The following is a 24539-nucleotide window of genomic DNA, read 5'->3' as shown; positions in this document are numbered from 1 at the left end:
AGTATCCGGCAGATAATATTTTGTATTTTATGCTTTTTTAAGAAGCCTAGCACTATAATTATTACAGCAGGAATAATTCTCCCGATGCTAAATATATCAAATAATTCCAACAGAAGAGGATATATGTAGCTCAGGGTTGAACTGTGGAACCGTTGGTGCTCTCAGAACTTGGCTGTTTGCTTCCTAATGTTTCATTAACCAAGTAGGCAACATCAGCAGCGTCATGATGATATTACCTAGCTGAATAATCAAACCTCTGCAAGCAAGCAACCAAGCTCAGAGAGCCCTAAGGACTCCACATATCAATGGCGGAGAAGGATAATATTCTTCTCAAGAATAAATAGAATGAACAGCAATGACAATTGATACCCAGCTGGCTTCTATCTGACTACATCTTCAAATATACAGTAAATAAAAAGACATTTCCCAGGACAAAACTCTCTAGCAAAGGCTAAAAGATAAGTCAGTAGAAGATAAATTAAGATGCAGCAAGGCAGTTATGCATGAACAAAAGGGCACTTTGCTAGGAATGTAAAGTTGGGATATACTCATCTGAAGCAGACAGAGCGCTATACTATACAAAGATTTATGTTGCATTTTGACAGAACTATTAACATCATACTAAAAAACACTGGCTTAATTGCATTGCTATATTTATTGCCTCTATAAAGTCCCCACCTTGTGAAATGTCAGTTTCGAAGCCCTGAGATGAAGAAGGAAAGCTAATCACAACTCATTCCTAATAAAGACAAATGCATTATCAACATCCAAAGTTCTGTAAAGTTGAAGTTCAGATCGTTAACTTGATAGGCCACTCCATGTTAAATGTTAATAATTACAGAATTACTGTCCCTTCTATTAAATTTGTATTTCTTTGGTGGAGACAGAAAAAGGCCTTGTTACAAACACAAGCTAATGCAGTGCTGCATATTTTATATTGCTAATGGAGAAATATGTTCTACAAGACCACCCGTCCCTGTTGTTCAATTGCATTTTGGTACACATTTCTGTATATGCATGCAAACAAATTATACCATGCATACATGTATTATGTAACTTTTCCAGAGTGTAATTTTAACATAACGCTAACAAGTCCGTAGAAGGATACCACAATTTAAAGCAGACAGTGTCTCTTTTCACTATTCTGATACATATCGAGATTAGGTGGAATGGCAATAGTGCTGAATACTGTGCTAGGTGTTGAAAAGTCACAAATGCTTTGAGTAGCATCCAACAGAGAACATTGGATCTCCATGTACATTCAGCAACATACAACAGTACATACAACATTCAGCATTATGAAAGTGAATCCTATTTTTCTTCCACCTCTTCAGATGAGAAGATAAAACAATTCCTGTTATACAAATACAATGCATTCATCTTATCTCCAAGGATAGGCTTGCTGTGACTAATGAACATTGGAATATAACACCATCAGGAAAGCTGTACATTCCCCACCCTCTTCCATAAAGAAATGCTCAGAATCATCTGGTAAGAAAGAGACAAGGCCTAGGACAATAAAGCAGACTTTATTGGAAGTGCCAAGGGCCACAACAATCAAAGCCTTCTCAAAGAGCATGAGGTCTGAGTGAGTGCTAATAGACAACAGCTTAGCTAACACTTCTTCTGCCTCTACTAACTCTTACCTGCAATCATTTCTGAGAATGCAGGCTATCACCCCAATTTCCAATATGCTTACAGTATTTCCACCCTGGTCTTTATTTGTATCCAATACCTGGGGCATGTTTGTTAGATGATAAGCTAAAAGCAGGTGAAGTTGCTGTTTGCTGTATATTTTCCATTGAGAGAACAATGGGCTGTGCAAAATGCAGCAGCAGGCAAGAGGCGGCATCAGTATTCCAAAGTCTTGCTTGTCATCTGAGTTTGGCACCAGCCAATCTGATAACGCATTTCACTTCCCGGACAACCGTTCCTCCTTTCGCTTTGTTAAGATGTACTTGAAGAACTCATACACAGACCATGCAATAGCTGTGGAGGGCATCTGGTAAATGACACGTGCCTGAACCCCACGGAAATAGGCAGTTAGCCCGCCCACGCGGTACACCGTCCTGAATGCGTGAGCCATACCTGTGATGTGCCCACTGATGTTGGTATTCAGTGCCAAGGCTTCCTGTGTATTCAGCAATGTTTTGCAAACGTCCAAAGGTGTGGTGACAGCAGCAGCAATGGCACCTGCACAGGCACCTGCCACCATGTGAGAACTAGGGTTGTACTGTCTGTGGGGGTTGAGGTGCTCCTGTAAGGATTCATATGCCATGAAATGGATAGCCTGAAAGGGGATGTTCATGGTCAGCTGAGTGGTATAGCTTCGGTAGAAAGCTCCTGGACCTTCATTGCACCACACAGCACGCACACAGTCTGTTACTCGTTGGTATGGAGAATTGTACATCTGCATTCTTTGTTTTACCACTGGAAATGGATGACAACCGTAATTCGGCCGTAATGAAAGAGGGGAAAGAAAAAAAAATTCTAATGAATAAAGAGGTATAAACAGTATGCATTCAGTATATACACACACACACACACACAGAGACACACACAGAGAGACTCTTATGCTTCAGTATTCAATATAGTCCTCACATAAGCCTCAGTACTGGAATAAACTATCAATCCAACTGCATAAATTAGCAGACCCAGATGACTGCTTTCTAGATTGTGAAAAATATTTAGGACCACTGGAATGAATTTTGATTTTCCTACAAAAACATGGAACATGAAGCCATGTTACAATGTAATTTTCACTCACTTTTTCATGTTTATAATAGGGCAAGACCATATGGTTGAGGCAAGCTTTTTCTGCAGTGGCCCCTGCTCCATGGACATCTTTCCTTCAGAGATCAGAATGGCCCTAACTCTGCTAGCCTTTTATAAGGGCCTTGAAATCTAGCTATGCTCTCAAGCCTGGAGTGCTGAATATGCCAAGGGGCCTGTTTTCTGGCTATATCGTTAACTGGCCAATACTTTGCTCTTGTATATCTTGAATTGGATTTTTATTTATTTTTGGCTGGTTTTACTATTTTATTGTTTAAAAAGCTTTTTTAAATTTTTAATCATATTTTCTGAATTGTAAACTGCAGTCATTGACGATGATGGGCAGACACAGAAACTGAACAAATAATCATGACTCTTCTTTACTTCAGTCAATGCAATCCATCATTCAAATAACATTTGTAGTATTGTAATGATTTGTAATAATTGTTCCGTCTCCCTTTCTTCTCACAAACACGGGAACATTTCTTGGTGATAATAAAAGAATAATTGTCTTCATGAAAGCTGGAGCATCCAAGAAAAACAGTATTACCTTCTGCTGGATTCATGGCTGCATCGTGAAGCAATGTTGCCACACAGCCTGCTGCACCTGCAAGACAAGAACTGTTAAATGTGAAGAAAAGTTGAGATGAGACCCGTGAGAGTCTTAACGATATCCCAGATTAGGCCATCAAAATATTATATATGTGATAACAGGGACATAAGCCATTCCTTTCAAGGGATAAATAGCTTATGCAGAAGTAAGCCTTAATTTTCAATGAGAACAGCAAAAATAATCAAGATTATGATACAATGTTTCTCCAAATTATTTCCATTTACACACTAGAAAAAAAGGAGAAAATAGAATATCTTGCAAACATCTTAGTTAAGATCTTTGTAACAAACAAAGCAGACAAAAGCTAAGGTTATTCTATTAGTAAGCTGTGCAGCATTTCAGTTTTGATCTTCCACAAGCGTTACAGAAAGAGCAAGAGCACAAATATAGCACCTTTCTGCTGTACTTTAAAGCTCCAAATCCTTTCCCAGTATCCCAGGGGCAGGAAGGAATATAAATCAGGAAAAGGTATAGCTACTTAGCAAATGCTAATTTCACAATCCTCCCTCTGCAGCATCTTTTGGATCCTGAATCTGAAGTGTTGTATAAACCTACTATTTACATCCTTCAAACAGTCCTCAACTTATGACCATTCATTGAGTGACTGTTCAAAGTTGCAACAGTGCTGAAAAGGTCCGTCCTTGCTCTCACAACCATTGCACCACCCTCATGTTCATAAAATTGCAATTCAGGCACTTGGCAACCAGCTTACTTTTAATTTTATAACCAATGTCCCACAGTCACGTTAGCTATTTGTAACTTTTTTGCCCATTTGCAGCAAAAAATGCCTATTCAAAAGAATGAGTTCACACTTATGACCGAGGTATTTGCTTAATGACTCCAGATCTGCTAACAACCATGGTGATTCACCATCATAAAAATGACCATAAAATTGGGTCTGAATCAACTTATGACTGCAACAACTTAAGATGGAAATTCTGGTGATCATAAGTCAAGGACTATCTATATTGTCTTTCTCCTAAAAAGTCAACAAGATTCAGGGGATGATGAGTTATGTCTTAGATTTTAGGAGATAGAATACCACAATCAGATGGTCAGAGATTAAATAGAAGCTTTAGAAATAAGCTGTTCTGAGGAAGCAGATTTGACTGAAGGAATGCAAGAACACCTGTTACAGCAAGCCTGGAATTCTCCCCATTCAATTAAGTTGCTAAAAAAAAGGCATTGAGGCAAATACAAGCATATGTATCTGAAGCACATCAGTATGCATGTTTTAAAAAACAAATATATGCAAGCAAAATCAGTCATTCTTGTACCATATCACTTTCTCACATAAGATATAAAAACACATGCAAGAAACCTTATTTGCCCGTTTTATTCCCTAAATCCCTACAGGCCACATATCGCTCAAACAGACATACTGCTAACATAGTTTGCTGCAAGCAGATCACAGCATTACGAAAGAATGTCCTCAATCATGAGGGTTCAGAGTACTAATGCCAGAACAATAAGAATAAATCTGGCATTCTCTCACTCTGAGCCCCAACTGGTACAACTAGAACCCCAGGATGGGGTTAGGAGGCAGGAAGGGATAATACCGTTGGCCACGTGACTATTGCCCCCAGCATGGATAAGGTTGGTAAGTGTCTTTTTCAATTTTTCGTAGCAGGCGAAATACAAGGCATGGGCAGGACCAGCCCCTGTAGCTGTGATGTTCAATCCACGCATAGGTCGCCAGATCCCTTCAGTTCGCACAATCCGCCACAAAGCCTCCAGCACATTCCGGTAACGAGCAGCAGGTTCTGGTTGCAGGCTTTGCATCCTTGTCTGCCAGTGCGGGGATGGGGGGGAGGGGGGAGCAGGTTAGATACGTTTAGAGATTCACTCAAATAAGTTCTCCCAGCCAAACTCTTTCCACCCGCTTCCCTTTTTACAAACCTTCAGCGTTTGAGTCTCTGCTTTAGTTCTGCTGTATGCTTTCTCCCTACTTACATGTGATTTTTGCAGACAATATGATTCAGTGAAAGGTGTCTGGAAGTATAATAAACTTCCAAAGAATCACAACACCGCCCCCCACCCCCCACTTTAACATCTCCTGTACAACGGTTGAGTCCAATCTGTTTTGCCGGCAAAAGCAAGGGGCTTGTTTTGAGATGGAAGAAATAGATCCTACTTCTCAGTCGCTGGTGGCAGTGCTTAATTGTCATGTCGGGACTCAGAAGACCACACATTGCCACTTCCGCCGCCAACGGCAAAGGACACAATTACTTGTTGCTCCCTCTTCTTCTTGGCCTAATTCAGGGGTAGGCAACCTCGGCTCTTTTATGACTCGTGGACTTCAACTCCCAGAATTCCTGAGCCAGCCAAGCTGGCTCAGGAATTCTGGGAGTTGAAGTCCACGAGTCATAAAAGAGCCGAGGTTGCCTACCCCTGGCCTAATTCATAATAACCACCCCGAGACACACATCCTTTTGACCTTCTGTCAAATCTCCTTAAAGCTTATCTGAACGATTAGGATGGAGCCGAACGATTCTCCCCCGACCAGTCAACGTCCAACATCACGGAGCAACGCGTGGCCCTGCGTGATGCTGCTCCAGCCCGAGACATCACCTGTCCCTGCCCCCAGCCCGTCCCGCCGCCCCTCTGAGGCCCCAGCGCGGCCCGCCGCCTGTCCTCACCTTGACACAGTCCACCGGGTACATAAGGCTGTGCTCCAGCACCCCAGCCACAGCCCCTGCGAGCATGTGGGTGGAAGCGGCGGAGCCGCGGGGCAGGGCCTCGTAGTCCGGCTCCGGGCCGGTTTCCGTGTCCGTTCCTGTCCCTCCCTTCCCGCCGCCCCCCGAGGGCCACGGCCACACCCAACCCGACCCTCCCCCGCCATCCCCGCCCAGCAGCAAGAGGAGCAGGCGGCCCGGCGCCGCCGCGCCCCGCTGACCGGGCCCCGCCGCGCCGCCTGCCCCCAGCTCCATGGCGCCTCCGTCGAGTCGGTTACGGGATACCCCGCTCGGTCCTGCGGCTCCCGCTCAGTCCATCCCGCCTACTGGCACTGCGGATTGGTCGCCATCCGTATTCGCGCCGCCCTAGGCCAACGTGAATTGGTCGATTGGCAAAGGCCGGCCTCGAGCCCCGCCTATCAGAAAAAGATATTTGGCGATGCCTCTTTGACCTTTCGTTCCATCCTCGCTCCATTGGACATCTTCCCGTTGAACGCGCTTGTACGTCGAAAAAGGAAACAGTCATTGGCTACGCTGCCTGTCAGGCTGGTAGACAGCCTGGTAAGAAGGGATCGCAGCTTTCTATGGCGCGTGTGGTTTGTTTGGAGAAGCTGGTCGGTTTGATTTTAAAGGTGACGTCGCCGTGGGTAGCATGTGTTTCGGTGGCTCGCGAGGGAGGGCCGCGGAGCGAAGGGCTCGTTGGAAACTCCGCGGCGTGGCCAGCTTCTAAAATTACAGAGAAACCAATCAAGTCGAACTTTTTTTTTGGAGCGAGTCTCCTTTAGGCCCCCGAATTGGGCAATGTTCTCGTGACGTCAGCGCGCGAAACTGGAACACCCGCCCCTGCGTTGACCCGGACCCGTGACGTTTCCGATACCGCAATTGCTTAACGGCGCTTCGGGATTGCGTCCCGAGAACCGAAAAGTCCCTCCGCATTGCGAGCTGATTGGATACAAGGTCAGAAGGCGGGGCCGTGACTGCCGAACTGCTCAAAGGTAGCCGTACTACGTCACCTCCACCCTAGTCCCCATTGGCTGCCTCTGCCGAGCTCGCTCGCCCTGAGGACGTGGCTGGAGCGCGAGCTGCGGGACAGGTGCCGGACGGAGGAGAGAGCGGCAGCGGTGAGTCCCTCCTGTGGCTGCCGGTGAAGAGGGAGGGCGGGAGACCCGGGACCCTCCAGTCTTGGAGGCGCAAAGTGGGCTGGTTACTTTGTGGCCATCTGGGAAGTGGGGAGTCGGGGCTCACTGGGCGCTCTCTTCCTGGCTTTCTCCTGGATAAGCGCAGGGATCCTGTGGCGGAAAGGAAAGAGATATGCAACTCCCTTCTGGAGATCGTAGAGGACGCTAACAGAATCTGGACGGCGGGGTGACCATATGGCCAGGTGAGGTGACGGGAATGTGAGGTCTCGCCAATAGAGCCTCTTACCGCTACATTTCTTCCTTACCGTTCGCCCTTCCTTCTTCTTTCCCGATTCGAGCTCTGCATCCTCCCCAGACTGCATGAAGATTGGGATTGAGCGTGTTTAAGAAAAACAGCGGCGGCCTCCCGGCTGCTGCTAGGTTAGAGTGGGAAATAAGCTTATGTCTGACGTTTCAGGCAAAATATGCTTCTTTTCCCATCCCCTCGGTCTTATCAACGGGCACAGCACAGTCTGGCTAGCAGCCAGGAGAGTTCAGGGATCACACTCGGTGCCAGTTCAGCAGAGAGGGTGACTGTGATTCCTGTGGGTGTGGAAAGTGGGAGACAAGCTTCCTCCTTGTTAATCAGTTTTGAAAGAGGAAGCTGGCACGGAGGTAGGTTGAGACTTCCCAGAGAAAAAGCCCAGGGAAGAGGACTCAACCTGAATTCTGAAGACACAGGTGTATTGCCTCTGTCAAATCTGACAAGAAATTTGAATCCATGTCTGTTAAGGAATGCCGGCGGGTTATTCCCAGAGGAAGAGCGTTCTCTGTGGGCGCGCCTGCCCTTTGGAATGATTTACCTGCGGAACTCCGGACCGCCCCCGATCTGCGTTCATTTCGCCGGGACCTGAAAACCTGGCTTTTCGATCTATCAGGCCTGGACTGAAGGGGTTTTAGCTTTTAAATATTGTTTTAATTGTTGGGCTTAATTAATTTAATTTATTTTAATCTATATTATCTTTTATATTGTATTTTATGCTGCCCTGTAAACCGCCCTGAGTCCTTCGGGAATAGGGCGGTATAGAAATCTAATTAAATAAATAAATAATAAAGCAGTAGTACATAACTGTATCAAAACAAAATCACTGTCTGCTGCTGGAAATTCTGAAAACTGCTGTCCAGTCCACTGGAGAAAATTGGGCTGAGGGAGGCAGATGTAAATCATTCATTACAGTTGTATGCATGGATGTAAGTCTCAGTACAGTCCAACAGGAGGAATTGCAGTGCAATAATGCACAGGATTGCAGTCTTTTTCATTTATTCAAAGGATTTATATCACATATTTCAGCTGGCAGGTTTAAGTTTTTCTAGTAAGTACAAGCCTTCTCTCTCCTCTTGCTTCCAATGAAAGCAATAGTGAAAAAAGAATGTTCAGGTACCGATTCTACCTATTATAAGAATGTTAATCCTCCTTCTGCCATAGCCTGATGGAATGACTCTTGGATGGCGGTTGGGGAGGGCCCAATCCCTGCTAATGACCCTCCAAGGATATCCAAGAGTGTTCCTGCTTTTGTTTTTTTCTGCATCCATCATGTGGGAGAACAGCTGCCATGAGATCTCTGGGTAGTGGGTACAGAAGCTTCTCAGGGCTGTTGATGGCATAAAAGAACCAGTGCTACAGACTTTAATGTTCTTATTTACCTGTGAAGCTCGTGTATTCCCAGTTATATTCTATGCTGTCTCCCAGCCTTATTGAAAGATTTCCTCCTATTCCAAACTTTGAGCCAAATTGATTCTTTTGTGGATATTAGAAACATCTACACTTTTCTCAACCTTGGCAAGTTTAAAATATGTGGACTTCAACTTCAAGAACTCCAGATAGCTCAGTGGGGAATTCTGGGAGTTGAAGTCCATGCATCTTAAACTTGCCAAGTTTGAGAAATACTGCTATAATTATTGTACTTATAAGCAACAGTAGCTGACACTACACTCCAGTCTTTGAAAAACTGTCTTTTCTTTTTCCAGAATCAGTTTTTCTTACCTGTTTCCAGCATCTTGGCACTTCACTGTGCCTTCAGTGAGCCTTTGTCTCCGTCAGCGTTTCGCCCTGGTACTCCTGTTATTTGCAATCTCTCTTCTACTGATTGTGGCAATTAAAAATCTGTGGCATTGGAAAACTGATTCCCGGGATAGAGAGTTTGAAAGGTAGGTAAGTGTAGCATTGGGTTGAAATGAGACCTGCTAGGATAAAACTATGCTTTCCAGAGTGGGGGTGGGGGGAGACCTGGAAGCTGCAGATAGGAGCCTAATTCCAAAAGCTGTCTGCAAGCCAAATGTTTTGATGTGTAAAACAATTTTATTTATCCGATTTCTATAGCTGGCCATCTCAGCAAACGATTCTGGATGGCTCATACAATACAATTAAAATACCAAAAACATTTTAAAACAAAACAGTAACCATTAAAATACTAAAAAATTAAAACCATTAAAAACGACCTGTTTCTTTTCCAGCCACTTACAGAACAGAGAAAGAATTAAAAAAAGGGATGGTAGTGAGAGGAGTCAGAATTTGACCAGTATTCCCTTTATCCCTTCTTGTCATTGGCAAATTATCCCCAACAGATTACATCTGAGAAAATACAATTCTCAACAGAAAAAATTTCCATGTCTTCAAAGAGAACTTTTATGTTTTTAAAATCAAAATCACATTGATTTATTTGTTATACAAGGTCCCTATTCATTGTGGATAGCACTTCTGTATGCAGAAATAAGTCCAATTGTAGCCAATGCAATTTACTTCTTAATAGGTATGCTTAGGACTACAATCTAATTAGATCTCACTGTAAACCCTGTTAAGTGAGAAAATAAGATCTCCATGTACAAATTAGCTGATCATCAAAATACATTGTAAAAGGCATTTTAGAAAGAAAAAACCCCTGAGAACAAGAATAGAATAGAATAGAATAGAATAGAATAGAATAGAATAGAATAGAATAGAATAGAATAGAATAGAATAGAGCTGGAAGGGACCTTGGAGGTCTTCTAGTCCAGCCCCCGCTTAAGCAGGAGAACCTATACCATCTCAATGTTGCTCCAATGGAGCACAAATCGTCCAGTAAAGAGAGATAAAATATATGCCCTAAAACAAACAGTTGTTATACAGAGCATAGAAGGTACTGAATGCTTGTTACCAAATTTTGAAGATATTATGTATGGACAATATAAATTCTAAATTGTAGATTTTACTTTAGATAACAGAGACTGATTTCCTGTAAAAATTATCAAGGGAAGAAAATGATCACAATTTATGTCATGTAAAATCTTTCTGCCTGATTTTTTTTCTAATCTTAGCAGGCAGAAAGATTTTAACTTTATTTAAAACACTGATTGAAGCCTAAAACAAGTTAGAAGAGGTTGTAGTGCCTTTTCCCCCCCAATCCACATTCTCTTATTGATAGAAGTTAGCATTTGTTCTCCTCCAGGTGGTGGAAAAGGAGCTGTCTGAACTGAATTCAGCTTGTATTTTCCCACTAGTAAAAGTGATCATCTTTTAATAATGCTGGTTGGGGGGGGATTATTGTGTTAGTTCTTTCCCATAGAATATGGGAAAGAACATCAGCATTAAGAGCCCAAGATATGCGCTGGAAATCGTTTATGAAAGCAGAACAATTTTGTTCCTGTGCCTAGAAGCTCATAGGCTCTGGATGGAATGAGATAGGTTGAAACTGAACCTTAGCAAGGTGGCACTGATTCCATAAAATCCCAGTGTCGTCTCTTAGGGGTAGCACCGCCTCTAAAGGAACAGCTTGCTAATAAGTGCACAGTAATGAAATAGGCATTGTTAGCTACATTGTTCAGCTTAGATGGTCCTCTTACAGCTAAGGATTCTCCAGTCCCTGAATCACTGTCTTTTGGGGATAACTAGAACCATAGAAAAATCATCTATGAAAAGTCAGCTTGTTTTCTTTGCTTCAAATTTACATATTTTCACACAATGCTAAATCACTTTTCTATTTGCAGGTATTTAGCACGATATCGTGCCTTGGAGGCAACAGACACGAAGAATCCAGCTCTGAGTTACGGGGTGGTTGTTGACTGCGGGAGTAGTGGGTCCCGGGTCTTTGTGTATTATTGGCCACCACACAATGGGAATCCTCATCACTTACTTGACATCCGACAAATGCGAGATCACAGCAGTGAACCTGTGGTCAAGAAGATCAAACCAGGTTTGGAATTTTCTAATTACTTTCTGTTACAATAGGCAGACATCCATGAAAAGCAGGTGGCAGATCCCATAGTTCTCCTTGAGGTGCTGGTGTAAACATCTGTACTTTGGCAAGAGATAGTGTTGATGTGACCATGGCTAGTCATTTTTTATCTGTTTTTTTAATTCTAACACCTGTACAAGCAATTTCCCCCCCCCCACAAATTCTATTCAATGCAGTGTAAACTTTCAGAGCAAGAATATTATTAACATAGTTTGTAAATTATATATGTTAACTACGCACACACAAGATAAAAGTTGGATGAAAACCTCTCCTGTTTTCAAAAAATTCATCCATTTTAATCAATTTAATCCAACTGCTAATTTGAATTTCAATTTTAGATAATGGAATAAAATTTACCTATTATATGATATGGTCTTTTTTCTTCTCAGACAATATATTGTTTCATTATTTTTTAAAAATAGAGATAATCTGGTGAGTGAGAGAGCATTTATTCAGTATTAAATGATCCATATACAGCTTCCACGTCTGAAATATTTCTTGAGTAAATTGTACAGTAAATTAATATGCTTAAAATATTGCATTTTTAAAAAAATGCTATTCTTAAAGCTTTATAAATTACATTAATATTTCCTAATTTTTTTGGTTTAGTCAAAATGTATTTAATTTGAAATTTGGAGATCCCATCCTCATTAAGATATAAATATAACAAACCTCGTTTTATTTAAGGCTTTTTAAAACTAAAATTGAAAAAAAATCAACGTTATATTTCTTAAATAAATGGGATTTAAAAAAAATGAAAAGGAACAGAATGGAATAAAAATAGCAGTTTTGGTAGAGCAGATATATTAATACCTGTATTAATATATTAACACCTGTAAATGGATAATTTTTTTATCACCTGCAAATTTATACATTTTAAAAGGGTTCAGGAATATAAAAATATATTGTTTCCATTATTAAGGAGTGAAAAATATTGTTTTAGATTTGTTCATACCTTAAGAGATTAGTATTAAAAATACTGTTATCTAAACTTTTGTTATAAAGCCATCTGGTATGTCTAACTTATTTGATCTAGATAAAGGAGACTAAAGAGCCAACTCTTTTCTTGAATAGGGATCTCTACACTGGCAAAAACTCCAGAGAAGGCTAATGAATACATGAAGCCACTGCTCACTTTTGCTGCTGCCTATGTACCCAAAGTCAAGCACAAAGAGACGCCACTCTACATTATGTGTACAGCAGGCATGAGGCTGTTGCCTGACAAGTGAGTGATCAACAACTTTCTTAGACTTGATGCAGGCCTCCTTGGGGGCTTAAAAGCAGGAAGTACTGGACTGTTAGACAGGGAGTGAAAAGGGAAGATTTCTCAAAGTGCAGAACGCTTGTATGGCCAACCTTTTAGTAGGGTTTTAGCTATTCCTTTTTCCCCAGTTTCCCAATTTTGCCCACTATAAAGCAACTCTGCTTTCTTCATTTAACTATAGTTAGTGAAATTCCATTTCCACCACTACCCTGACCCAATTTCTTTGTGGCTCTACATTAAACCTCGAAGGTTTGCAAATTTAGAATTGAAAACTCTTGCCCCAAGGAGTAAAGAGATAGGTTTTCAGATTGATGGGGCAGCCTGCCATGCTCTCTGGAAAGGTAAACAGAGGAGGGTGGGTAAATATATTAGGAGGAGATATTCCTCATTTGCTTATGGATCTTTGCAGGCAGCAGGAGGCCATCCTGCAGGACTTGGTGAGGGACTTACCCTTGGAATATGACTTCCTCTTCTCGGAATCTCAGGCAGAAGTGATTTCAGGGAAACAAGAAGGTGCGGATCCAAGTTTAATTTCTTTATGTTTCAGAGTGATGCAATATAAAGGACAGACTGAAATATATGTAGTGAAACCAGATTTGGCTGGAATTGGTGGGTGGATTTGGTCTTGGCGAATTGTCCTCTGGCCCAATGTGAACTGTTCTGTGACTTGCCATTGTTTTGGGGGTTTATGGATAGTTGAGGTCAGCATCCTACCCCACCTGCTATTGATATACCTATAAGGGGGTTCCTTTTTAAAAGCCTTACAGAAATGGTGTTGGAGCACCAAAGCTTCTCTGCTTCTTCAGTGGGTCTGATGTTGCATTTTGTGTTCTTTCTCTTCCAGGTGTCTATGCTTGGATTGGCATCAACTTCGTCCTAGGTAGATTTGATCATGAGGAAGGTGAGCTTTATAGAAAGGTCTGTTGAAATACGGAGCCCAGGGAGTGGATGGCTGCTTTCTCATTGACAGGCAAAGGAGGGAATTCTATGCAGTTCTTCATTCCAAGCAGCAGCAAGGAATTGATGTCCTATCTCATTATTTCTTTTTGTCTCCTCAGTAGAACAGGAATAGAAATAAAGTGAAAAAGGCAGAAACTCCTTTCCCCTTTCTCTCCCCCCATTTTCTTTTTTTCTACAATTAGTAATTTCTCTCTCTCTCTCTCCTCTATCTGGGCTGCAGAGGAAGATGCGTTGATTTCTGTGACCCTGTCAGGTCAAGAAGAGCCCCTGATCCGAAAAAGAACAGTTGGGATCCTCGACATGGGAGGTGCTTCCCTTCAGATAGCCTATGAGGTGCCAAGCTCAACCTTCTTTTCTTCCCCACAGCAGGTAGATCGTGACTAGGGAGGGTTTGAAACGGGGGAGGGCTCAACTAGGCTTAGCTTTTTACCACTTTCCTTTCCTTTCCAGGAGGAAGCTGCCAAAAGCTTTCTTGCGGATTTCAACTTGGGATGTGATGTGCAACACACAAAACATGTGTATCGGGTCTATGTCAATACTTTTTTGGGCTTTGGAGGCAACTTTGCTCGGCAACGATATGAAGAACTGGTGCTGAATCAGACCATCGTTCGCAACAGGTACCCTGCCCTTGTGCTGCTGAGCCTGAAATCATTTTCTTAGGCAATTCTTATTCGTAATAAGGTTTTCCGGGGCTAGCAGTTGCACTTTCTGTTCCCCACACCAAGGAAAGCCCAAATTAGGGTTGAGGAACTACATGGGGTCAATGAAGAGAAGGTGGATACTGCACAGAATCCAATTATATACACAGAAAAAGGGGCCTTTGGCGTGGAGGATAAGGTTTAATCAGAGGGCCCATTCTGTCTTTCTCTGTAAAGTCAAAAATTTTAAACATTACTGCCCTATATAACAATTCCCTTTTCCTGCTACGCTATTCTAAATTAGTTGTTCGTCAAAATTGGAATCGGAGACCACAGGAATGGTTGAAAAGAATTCAGAGTATTTGGTACAGAAAAAGTAAATTGAGGAGTGCCCTTTTGGCATATATTTCTCTAAGATTTCATGACTAAATCTTGCTACATTTTAAAAAGCACCCTGCAATCCATCCGGTCTTCTAGGGAAGTTTGTAGAAAAGTCTTTAATACAAAAATCACAATATATGGTTTATGTAACGGGATATGCCAAAAAACAGTCCATCTTAGCCAGTTAACAATGATTGGCTGGTTGCATCTGTTTCTGTACGACTGAACTTAAAATCGTGACTCCCAGTGGTTTATATCAAAATATAAAAACCAAAGAAAATCGAAACAATCCCATTGTGCTGAAAAGCAAGGCAGCTCTGAAGATAGTACTCCTATTGCTGCCACAGATGATTATGTCTCTGAAAGTCAGCTTATGTGCTGTGGTTGATTTTTATAGTTTCAAGTCTTAAGCTTCAGGTACCTGTTATTAAGATGTGTGTGCATGTATCTGTGTCTCTGTGTTTGTTTTAGGGAACCTCTGGGAAGTAATGAACTAGGGCAAGGGAAAGTTGGCATTCTGACTTAGTTGATGCCATGAATTGGGAATGCTGTCTTTGATTTTTACAGATGTATTTATTCATTCATTCATTTATTTATTGTAGGTTGCACAGTGTACAGATAGGCATGAATCCTGAAGTGCCAGTCTTAGACCCATGCCTGCCAATGGGACTAGAGGATGTTGTGGATAAAGGTGGGCAGACAGTGCATGTCAGGGGCCAAGGTGATTGGAGGAGCTGTGCAGAACAACTGCGCCCCCTGTTGGCTGGAGACAACAGTAGTGGAAGTTCTTTGAGCAATACCTATCAGGCATCTATTGATTTTACGAACAGTGAATTCTACGGGTTCTCAGAATTCTACTACTCCACTGATGATGTGCTACGTCTAGGAGGACCTTATGAAAGCAGTACATTCACACGTGCTGCCCAAGTAAGTATGACTTTTGCCTTGATAATATTCTCTGCGTCTTTTATTTTTTTACGCTAATCCCCCTTTGCTTTACTACCTTCCAGGATTATTGTAGCCTGAGCTGGTCAGTATTGCTACAGAGATTCCAAAACAAGCTTTACTCACCACATGCAGACCTCCATCGTGTTAAGTAAGGAGCCATTCTTGCCTCTTACAGGAGAACTGGGGGTAGAAGATGTATTGAATCCACAATCCTATTTTGCAGTGATGGGATAAGAGCCTTAGAAATCACTAAGATAAGTCCTAGTTCTGCATTTTGTAAATGAAACTGTATATTCTGTTTGCAGGTACCAATGCTTCAAGTCTGCTTGGATGCACCAGATTCTGCATGAAGGATTCCATTTTCCCAAAGATTACTCTAGCTTGCGCACAGTGCAGTTGTTATATGACCGAGAAGTGCAATGGACATTGGGAGCCATTCTTTATAAAACCCGCTTTTTACCTCTCAGGTATGTTATTTCCCTGATTTTTCTCTAGGAGTCAAGTCATCTTGGGAACTCGCAACATCAGAAGTTTCGGAAGAAGTTTCTCCCGAAAAATTGGTCTTCCAGAATTGTGGCCTTCAGACATTGCATTTTGCTACAGTCTATACATCGTCATGCTTAGTCCTATGTTGTAGAATTTTTTAAAGCTGAAAGTTAAGGCATTTTTTTTACAGAAAATATGAAATTAGAGCCAAAACCCTGTAGAATGTGTTGATTTTTTTTAAAAAAGATGAAAGATGCAATGCATTCTACACAAATTTGATTAATAAGAGCAAAATACTAAATATTAGAGGATATTTCCCTTCCATTCATAAATTGTTTGTGGGACTTGAACTAAAACAAGCCAAATTGTTAGGTATCTAGAACTTAAATTTTCTTCCTGCATTTGAAGGTTTATTTGCCTTCCATTTTTGGTAGCTGAAGTTCTGTCACTTGACTTTCAGAGCAAACCAGGATATATAAACTCATGTGAAGGTTAGATAGGAGTGTAATCTTCTCCCACTGAATGGGTCCCTAAAGTGTTCAAGTCTCTGGGTAGGGCAGGTGATGCAATATACGGAAGTATCCAGAAAGGGAGCTTTAACACAAGAAAGGTGAGTGGGAGCTCTATGTCACAGTCCTTCCACCTTTGACGAAATAAAAGGCACTATAAGTAAATAGTGTCAAAATTCCCATTAAACAATATCGCACAGTAGCAGGTACAGGTACATTAGGGAGAATGTGATATACAAGAAATGTGTGTAACAGTACCCAATTTCTGTTCTGTGCCAGGGACATCCAACGGGAGAACTTCCATCAGTCACACAGCTCTTGGTTCCATCTTTCCTTTGTCTACAATCATTATCTGTTCTTTGGATGTATTCTTGTGGTGACGCTTGCAATTGGGCTCTACCTCTTCCGTCTGCGCCGTATCCACCAGCAGCCATTGCAGTCAGCACCCCTTGATCTGCTGTGGCTAGAAGTTGTACCATTGCCATCCCAGGAAGAAAGCTCCTGACAAAAGAATGCTATCAGGACGATCTCAGTGACTGTCCAGTGTTTCCTTATTGGCACTGGTTTTTAACAGACCAAAAGCTGTGATTCCCCTTTCCCCCCCCCAGTCCTGAATACTGTAGCACTCCTCATCAGCTTCAGAGTGGCTGCTCAATAATACTCTACCCCAAGGGCCATGGCTGCCAGGGGATTTCAGATTGTGTCTGAAGTCCTTAGCTGGGTAGGACAATCATGTTGCAGGTGTTACAGGGCAAGGACCAAAGGTTCACTTCCATTCCTATTGGAGTTGGAAACAGTATCAATGCAAATGACCAAAGAAAACTCTGCTCAGGAAAAGGTGGGTGGGAGAAGTTTCCATGGGAGATTTGCAGGACCAAGCAGCTTTGACAAAGGAAAGTGAAGAGCTCATACTGGTGCTTGGCCTCTGTTTTGAAAAGAGGCTCCTTGTACCAGTGGCTGAGAGAGGACAATGTTTGAAAATGGACGATCCATTGGACAAAAAAACCCACTCTTTCAAAACAAGAAGAAAAAGAAGCTGTAATTGGCTGCTACTTTCTGCCTTCTTTTTCCACTTGTGGTTTTTGAGGACCTGAATTTTGCACATACAGAGCATGGAGATTCTGTCAGATTCCCTATTACATACATGATGAACGTTGGCTCATTGGAGATGCTCCTTCCTTGGGCACTTCATCTATTTCTAGTACTGCAGAAAAGTATTTTGAAATACTAAACCATCCTGGATAACTGTCTAAATCAACGGTGGGCTACATTTCACAATGTATTTGTTTGAATACTTGAAATCCAGTTAACTGTAGCAATAAATTACATTGAGCTACATAATCAGTTTCTTGAAACCATCTTTGATGTTTCTTTTCCATAGCCTAAGGGGCTACACAAGCCATTATTCCTCATGTGCCTTTCTACTTGGTTGAAGATCTAAAGGGAAAAGATACTTCAAAAAAAAGTTGGAATGCTTGCACAGAATAAACTCTTGCATTTCTACTTTTGGAACGGAGAGTCATTTATTGGCTTCAGTCTTATTTATTTAATTTATACCCTGCCTTTATTATTCTTATAAATAACTCGGCAATGAAGACATATTCCTTTCTCCTATTTTCCCCACAATAACAACCCTCTAAAGTGATTTCAAGGGGGAGAGAGTGAGTCACCCAAAGTCACCCAGTCAGATTTCATGTCTAAGGAAAGGCTAAATTCGTAGAGTCCTGGCTTCTACCCTAGTGCCTTAACCAGACTAAACTGGCTCTCAGTCATCTGGGTAGGTAGACTGAAATCATACTTGGCAACAAAATCCCAAAATTTGATTTTGGTAAAGCTGTTCTTTAAAATGATACAAGTGATATCAGCAGTTTCATTATAGATTAAACTCTCCCAAGCCTGACAAATAGGACCCCACCAACAGAAGGTCACAAACAGTACTTTTATTTTCACAATACAAGTTTATACCATATTTATATTTACAACTGGTACTTAACATGGACACTAGAAACATCTTGCAAATACATTCTGACAAGAACCTTTGTATGCAAAGATCAAGATGTGGAGAAATCTATAGATCATCTATGTCATTTGAAATGGAAGAAAAATGCTTTCTCTTATTCAGAAGGATGTTGTGAAGCTCTTATCAACAGTGATTCAATCTCAAGGGTATAACCATTTACTGTACTGTACTACTTACTTTACTGCAGTTACCAAGGGAAGGTCCTTAATAAAAACATTAAGGTGATAATATGGCAAAGTATCAGTTAAAATTGGAAGGCAGGGGATGGTCACTACAGTGGAAATGGGCTGTAAAAGATCCACCACACTTTCAACTGGAAAGGACATGAGTGAAGCCTGAAAGAGAAAGATTACCATCCATGAACTTTCCCAAAAGAGAGAACCTGTCTTAGAACTATAAATTGCTTCCCTTCCCTGCCTTAAAGAGACAAACAGAATAATAGCCTGTTTTATGGATTCATAAATTTTGGTCATACCAGCGCAGGCATAGGACAAGTAGAGAGTCAAACTCAGGAACTCTTGCAAATAATAATGAAGTCAATCCTTTTTTCTTTCCAGTTGTTAGTTGGTTACAAGAGGCTAGTCACTTCTATGCTTTTATGAGTATGAATAGGTTGATACATACCTATTAAATTGGTCTGTAACAGTCCAGGTCATTCCCACTGAAAGAGCACGTACCAGATGGTATCATTCTTCAGCTGAGGGCCAAAGAGAGGATTGGCTTGAGAAAGAATTGCTAAAAGCCAACTGCAAGGGAAAAAAGATAAAATTGCTGTATGGCAGACACAATTAAGAGCAAAAAATAAATAAAAGCATGATCTGTATAATTGTTTATGATGAAAGATAAGAATTAGTAAAGAACACAAGGGTGAATCTGAATGTAAGTCAAATTATTAGGAAGTATCAAGAGGAAATTAGGAAAAAAACAGACATGAAGTGAAATAGTGAAAGCAAAATAACATAAAATGAAAGTACAGTACAAATGTTTTGTATGAAAAAAGTATTAGAAAATAGAATAATCTCCCAATAGAATTAATGGGAAGAGGACCTAAGGAAAGAAGATATAGAAGCGATTTGGATGAGGATGAAAGGAATTATATTACAAAATACCATAACCATAGAGCTGAGTTATGCTTATGAGAAATGTGGGAAAAGATGCTTGGTGGAATGATCTTGAGTACTTTTCATTCCTTTATCCATTTTATTATATATAATAAGGTGGATAAAGGAATGAAAAGTACTTAATAAAACTGAGTAAGGAATAAGGCAAGGACATGCAATGCCCCATGTTTGTTTGAAATACTTAAGAGAAAAAATGCCCAAGGAATGCATCTGAAAACAGAAGAGCATTGGTTCTAGACATAAATGTGCATGTATTTTTATATGAATATATTGACAGCTTGTTGCCTGAGAGGCTAAATGATGTCACAAGAGCAAGATACTTGTGCCTGACAAAGACAACAGAAAGAACATTTGCAAAACATAAGTGAGTTTTGCCCCATTTTATAACTTTTCTTGCCACAGTTGTTAAGTGAATCATTGCAGTTCTTAAGTTAGTAACCCAGTTGTTAAGTGAATCTAGCTTCTCTACTGATTTGTCAGAAGGTCGCAAAATATGACCACAAGGTCCCGGGACACTGCAACTCGTAATATGAGTCAGTTGCCCAGTGTCTGAATTTAGATCACATGACCATGGGGATGCTGCAATGGTTGTAAGTGTGAAAAATGGTCATACATCGTTCTTTTTCCGTGCTGTTGTAACTTCAAATGGCTACTAAATGAACTATTGTAAGTCAAGGATTACTTATAAATAGTAACATAGCTTGGAAAATGGTTACTGAAGTTGGGAAAATAAATGAAGAAATATCATAGCATGCAATTGCTGAGAAATGTAATAGGCAACCCATGGTCAATTGGTAGGATGGATGTTTGCCAACAGAAGCAAAATAAGTTTGTATAAGACTCTGCTACTGCTTACTCCATTATATGGAAGTACAAATTGATGTGTCAAGACAAACATAAAAAGTAAGTTGAACAGGATATTTAAGAAGTGTGGGATAAAGTAAGATTTAAGTAATGAATGAGTAATGAATGGAAATTGAATACAAAATGAGTGATCAGTATGAAAGAAATGAGGTGGTTTGGTTTGGTCATGCAGATAATGAATAAGGACTGATTTATAAAACATATGAAGAAAAGCAAAAGGGTTAAAAAATGGAAAAACCAAGAAAATTATGATTGGATGGAGTTGATGAAATACTAAAAAGAAGAAAAACTAAAGGACAGAGAGCAATGCATGTGGACGTGCTAGAAGAAAATGTAGTTTGCAGCAAGGAGAGAAAAGTAGGGAGTAATATAATAATGCTGGTAAATTTACACAGAGTTTCTTTTCTTGCTTTTAATGTTTTGGTTATTGCTTCTTGTGCTTTCTGCATAACCGTACATACCAGATTAGGATACTACAAAGGTATATGATTGGGATATGAGCATGTATATATTTGATGGAACAAAAGCCTTAAATGTTATGTTAAAACAATATGCTTACATGCTGGTTAGATTCCTACATTAGACTTCCATTTACCAATTTTGTAAACACACACAATATACTGAGGCATAAACTACTCAAGGAGTTTAGGGTTACAACACATTAAGTGCTAACAAACAACCTATAATACAAACTAACCAAGCTTGACATGTTGTTCACATACAGTTGTTAGTCTTTTAACAAATCTACTTAACCACATCATGCATTCACACTGTTCCAGTGGCACTGCAGAGTAACATCATCCTACCAGCATGATAAGAATTAGCCTCTTCTAGCTCAAATTACCGTTTATTTTTCCCAGTATTCAGAAAGAAGGAATTGGGATCATATTACTATAGTATATCATCCCCAGTTACAAAAGCATATGTCTTTTTTAGAAACAGCCCCAGCTATCTTGTTCCCATCACGCATGATTTACTTACAAAAGATAGCAACAAACAGCAGTTGTCACCAGCATGGTAATAATTACTCTAAAGAAAAAAAGGGAAAAAGTTAGAGAAATATATAAGAAAATGTCAGGAGAACAGTCACAAGAATTATATCCTAGCCTTCTATACACATAAAGTAATTGTACTATAAATTATTATTTTTTAATGTGCCTCATGTAAATAATTTCCTGCCAACAGAATCCTACCAGATGATCTACCTAAGCCTTTTGGCAGTTATGTGATTATCTATTTACAGATTTTTTTTAAAAAAAAACCTAGCAAAATAAAGGAGCATGCATTAACACAGGGGTCTTCAAACTTGGCCCTTTTATGACTTGTGGACTTCAACTCCCAGAATTCCTCAGCCAGCTTTGCTGGCTGAGGAATTCTGGGAGTTGAAGTCCACAAGTCATAAAAGGGCCAAGTTTGAAGACCCCTGCATTAACACTTGTCCCTGTTTCCCTTTGGTGAAATGAGATACCCTGTTCTATTACAGAGCACTGATCTGTGCTGGTACAAGTATTTGAAAAACGAATGCATCACTTAATGTCTCTTGCCCCACCCCTGGCTGGGGATTCTGGGGTCTCAACACACCTGGAGGGCACTGGAGAGAGCAGGATAGCCCAGTATTTCTCAACCTTGGCAGCTAGAGAATGTCTGGACTTGCCGGCTGGAGAATTTGGGAAACTGAAATGTACAAATCCTCAAAGGATGAGGAACTCTGAGCTAGATCAGCGTTTCCCAACCTTAGGAACTTGAAGATGCGTGGACTTCAACTCCCAGAATTCCCCAGCCAGCATAGCTGGCTGGGGAATTCTGGGAGTTGAAGTCCACGCATCTTCAAGTTCCTAAGGTTGGGAAACGCTGAGCTAGATTAACAGCTTTAAAGTCTTGAACTCATCCAGAGGCGCCGATAGCTTGGAATGACAGAGTGAATTGAGATTGTGCGAATGGGAAGGCGAGGAGGAGATAGACGGGGAAAGAAGCCTCACCCGCGGTTGGGCCCCTTCGGCACGAGCCACGGACCCGCAAATCCCACGAGCCCCCAGAAGATGGAGAAGAGGACCATCGGCAATGCTAAACCGTGCGCCGTCATAGCGAGGCCGTTTCGGATCGACGAGAGGAGCTGTCCACTTCTGCAGAAGCAAGGCTCCGCCTCCTCTCCCCGATTCCTGTATTCATTGGTCCCTTGGACAACCTCTCCGGCTTGCGTCGCGTCGGCTTGCGTCGCAGGCGTCGCGGTGATTGGCTGGCCCCTGGTCTTTCATTGATCCTTCTTTAGGAATTTGGGATCCGCGCAGGTTATACAATACTGCCCATCTGGCGTCTGCCAAATCGCTTCTAACGAGCCTCGAACACTTACAGTATAGAATAGACCAGGGGTAGGCAACCTCGGCTCTTTTATGACTCATGGACTTCAACTCCCAGAATTCCTGAGTCAGCTATGCTGACTCAGGAATTCTGGGAGTTGAAGTCCATGAGTCATAAAAGAGCCGAGGTTGCCTACCCCTGGAATAGACCAAAGGTGCCCAATCGATGAGCCGAAATATTTTATTTTTCATATTTCTACGCCGCCCATCTTCTCAAAGAGGAACAGTTTCTACAGTATTTGAGCGATTGCTGACTGATAGTAAAATATCAGCAATATTAAGTAAGGAACCTATTTTGAAAGGAATTAGTCCCATTCTGATAATTACAAGATCCATTCATAGGCTTAAGTAAAATTAATTTCCTTGGATCTTAAAAAGAGGTTAATACACCCAAAATGTATATAGCTTAGTGAATATCTCAGCGAATGTTTAATAAGGACTGATTGCAAGTACCTTATTTTTGGAGATGCTATTAGAAGTTTTCAGAGAAAGTAGTTTATAAATATTGGGCAACAAAACCTAAAATTTCAGAGGATAATATTCCTTTGAACTATATACCTATTACATGGAATTTGATAGCTGGACAACATAAATGTGTCCTTACTGTAGCTATAAGTGATATTACAGCATTGGAAAAATAAATGTATAGCTCCATTTATTCAATGGATTGAAAACCTGATTGCACTTCCCACTTACAAGTGGATTGTCTATAGATGTAGACTATATAGAAAAGTATAATCAGATACAGAACTCATTTATACAGAATACAGGTTAAAAAAAGACAGTTGTATAAATGTATTAGAAATATATACATATTTGAATATTTTCATTGGACAAGTATATATATAATTTTAACTGTGTATTGTTATGACATATACTGTGCATTCTTGTGTTGTATTTTTTCACTTTTTTGTTAAATCACTTTTCCCCCCTTCTCTTTGACAATAAAAAAGTTTGAATGGCTTCAACATATGATTGATCAGAACAAGCATAAAACCTGGCATAGACAACAAAACATTTGATATCTTTGCATTAAATAGACTAGTTGCAGTAGAAACTAGTGTGTTCCTGTCAAATTTAATAATTACCTAATAATTACAGGGGTTTGAACTCAGGTGTTATCCAAGGAACACAGATTGGAAGAAAATATGTGAGTTTTTTTTAGATAAGCTTGAAAGCCACTTTGGTCTAGAAACCAGGGAACTGTGAGTTCTAATTCTGTCTTAGGCTTGAAAACTTGAAGGATGACTTTGGATCAATCATTCTCTCTCAGCCCAACTCAGCTCACAGGGTTGTTGTGGGAAAATAGGAGGAGGAATGACTATTAGGTATGTTCACAGTCTTAAATTATTTATAAAAACAAAGTCAGGATATAAGTAAATATTTTTCCATTACCTGTTGTGGCCTTTGCATAGGACAGCAATTAAAAGGCAGGCAAATCAACTAATATTACATATCACATCAAGCAATTGTTTGTTGAATAGGGATATAGTGACCAAGTTCACATATTATATTAAGACATAAATCAAAAATTCACATTTC

At 40.8% G+C, this 24539-nt stretch overlaps 3 protein-coding genes across 7 annotated transcripts; 1 reads left to right on the top strand and 2 right to left on the bottom strand.

Moving 5' to 3' along the window:
• Positions 1–1510: 1510 nt before the first annotated feature.
• On the bottom strand, positions 1511–6330 carry SLC25A28 (solute carrier family 25 member 28). The gene is made up of 4 exons (XM_081329353.1): positions 6025–6330; positions 4945–5173; positions 3323–3379; positions 1511–2430 (listed from the first exon to the last, which is right to left on the bottom strand). The coding sequence occupies exons 1-4, from the start codon at positions 6313–6315 to the stop codon at positions 1913–1915; spliced, it is 1095 nt and encodes a 364-aa protein (XP_081185479.1). The 5' UTR covers positions 6316–6330; the 3' UTR covers positions 1511–1912.
• A 328-nt stretch (positions 6331–6658) lies between these two features.
• On the top strand, positions 6659–18133 carry ENTPD7 (ectonucleoside triphosphate diphosphohydrolase 7). 5 transcript variants are annotated; one of them, XM_081329268.1, is made up of 13 exons: positions 6659–7055; positions 7345–7441; positions 9207–9386; positions 11202–11407; positions 12524–12674; positions 13123–13226; positions 13558–13614; positions 13894–14042; positions 14124–14290; positions 15295–15619; positions 15703–15788; positions 15946–16107; positions 16915–18133. In XM_081329268.1, exons 2-13 carry the CDS (start codon positions 7434–7436, stop codon positions 17138–17140), a joined length of 1821 nt encoding a protein of 606 aa, XP_081185394.1. In that variant the 5' UTR covers positions 6659–7055; positions 7345–7433; the 3' UTR covers positions 17141–18133. The 5 variants fall into 5 exon arrangements, 4 of the variants coding, with proteins under 4 accessions (XP_081185394.1, XP_081185393.1, XP_081185391.1 ...); XM_081329267.1 differs by having other exon boundaries at positions 7340–7441; XR_014026624.1 differs by lacking the exon at positions 6659–7055 and adding an exon at positions 7061–7181 and having other exon boundaries at positions 15703–15783; positions 16915–17146.
• A 422-nt stretch (positions 18134–18555) lies between these two features.
• On the bottom strand, positions 18556–23009 carry LOC308668946 (V-type proton ATPase subunit e 2-like). The gene is made up of 4 exons (XM_081329264.1): positions 22620–23009; positions 21622–21669; positions 19280–19401; positions 18556–18990 (listed from the first exon to the last, which is right to left on the bottom strand). Exons 1-3 carry the CDS (start codon positions 22721–22723, stop codon positions 19308–19310), a joined length of 246 nt encoding a protein of 81 aa, XP_081185390.1. The 5' UTR covers positions 22724–23009; the 3' UTR covers positions 18556–18990; positions 19280–19307.
• Between the last annotated feature and the right edge of the window lie 1530 nt (positions 23010–24539).

The sequence above is a fragment of the Vipera berus genome (genome assembly GCF_964194415.1).
Source record: "Vipera berus genome assembly, chromosome: 5".
Lineage (NCBI taxonomy): Eukaryota > Metazoa > Chordata > Lepidosauria > Squamata > Viperidae > Vipera > Vipera berus.
Note: the sequence above shows the minus strand (reverse complement) of the source record. Positions and strands in the feature narration are given on the sequence as shown.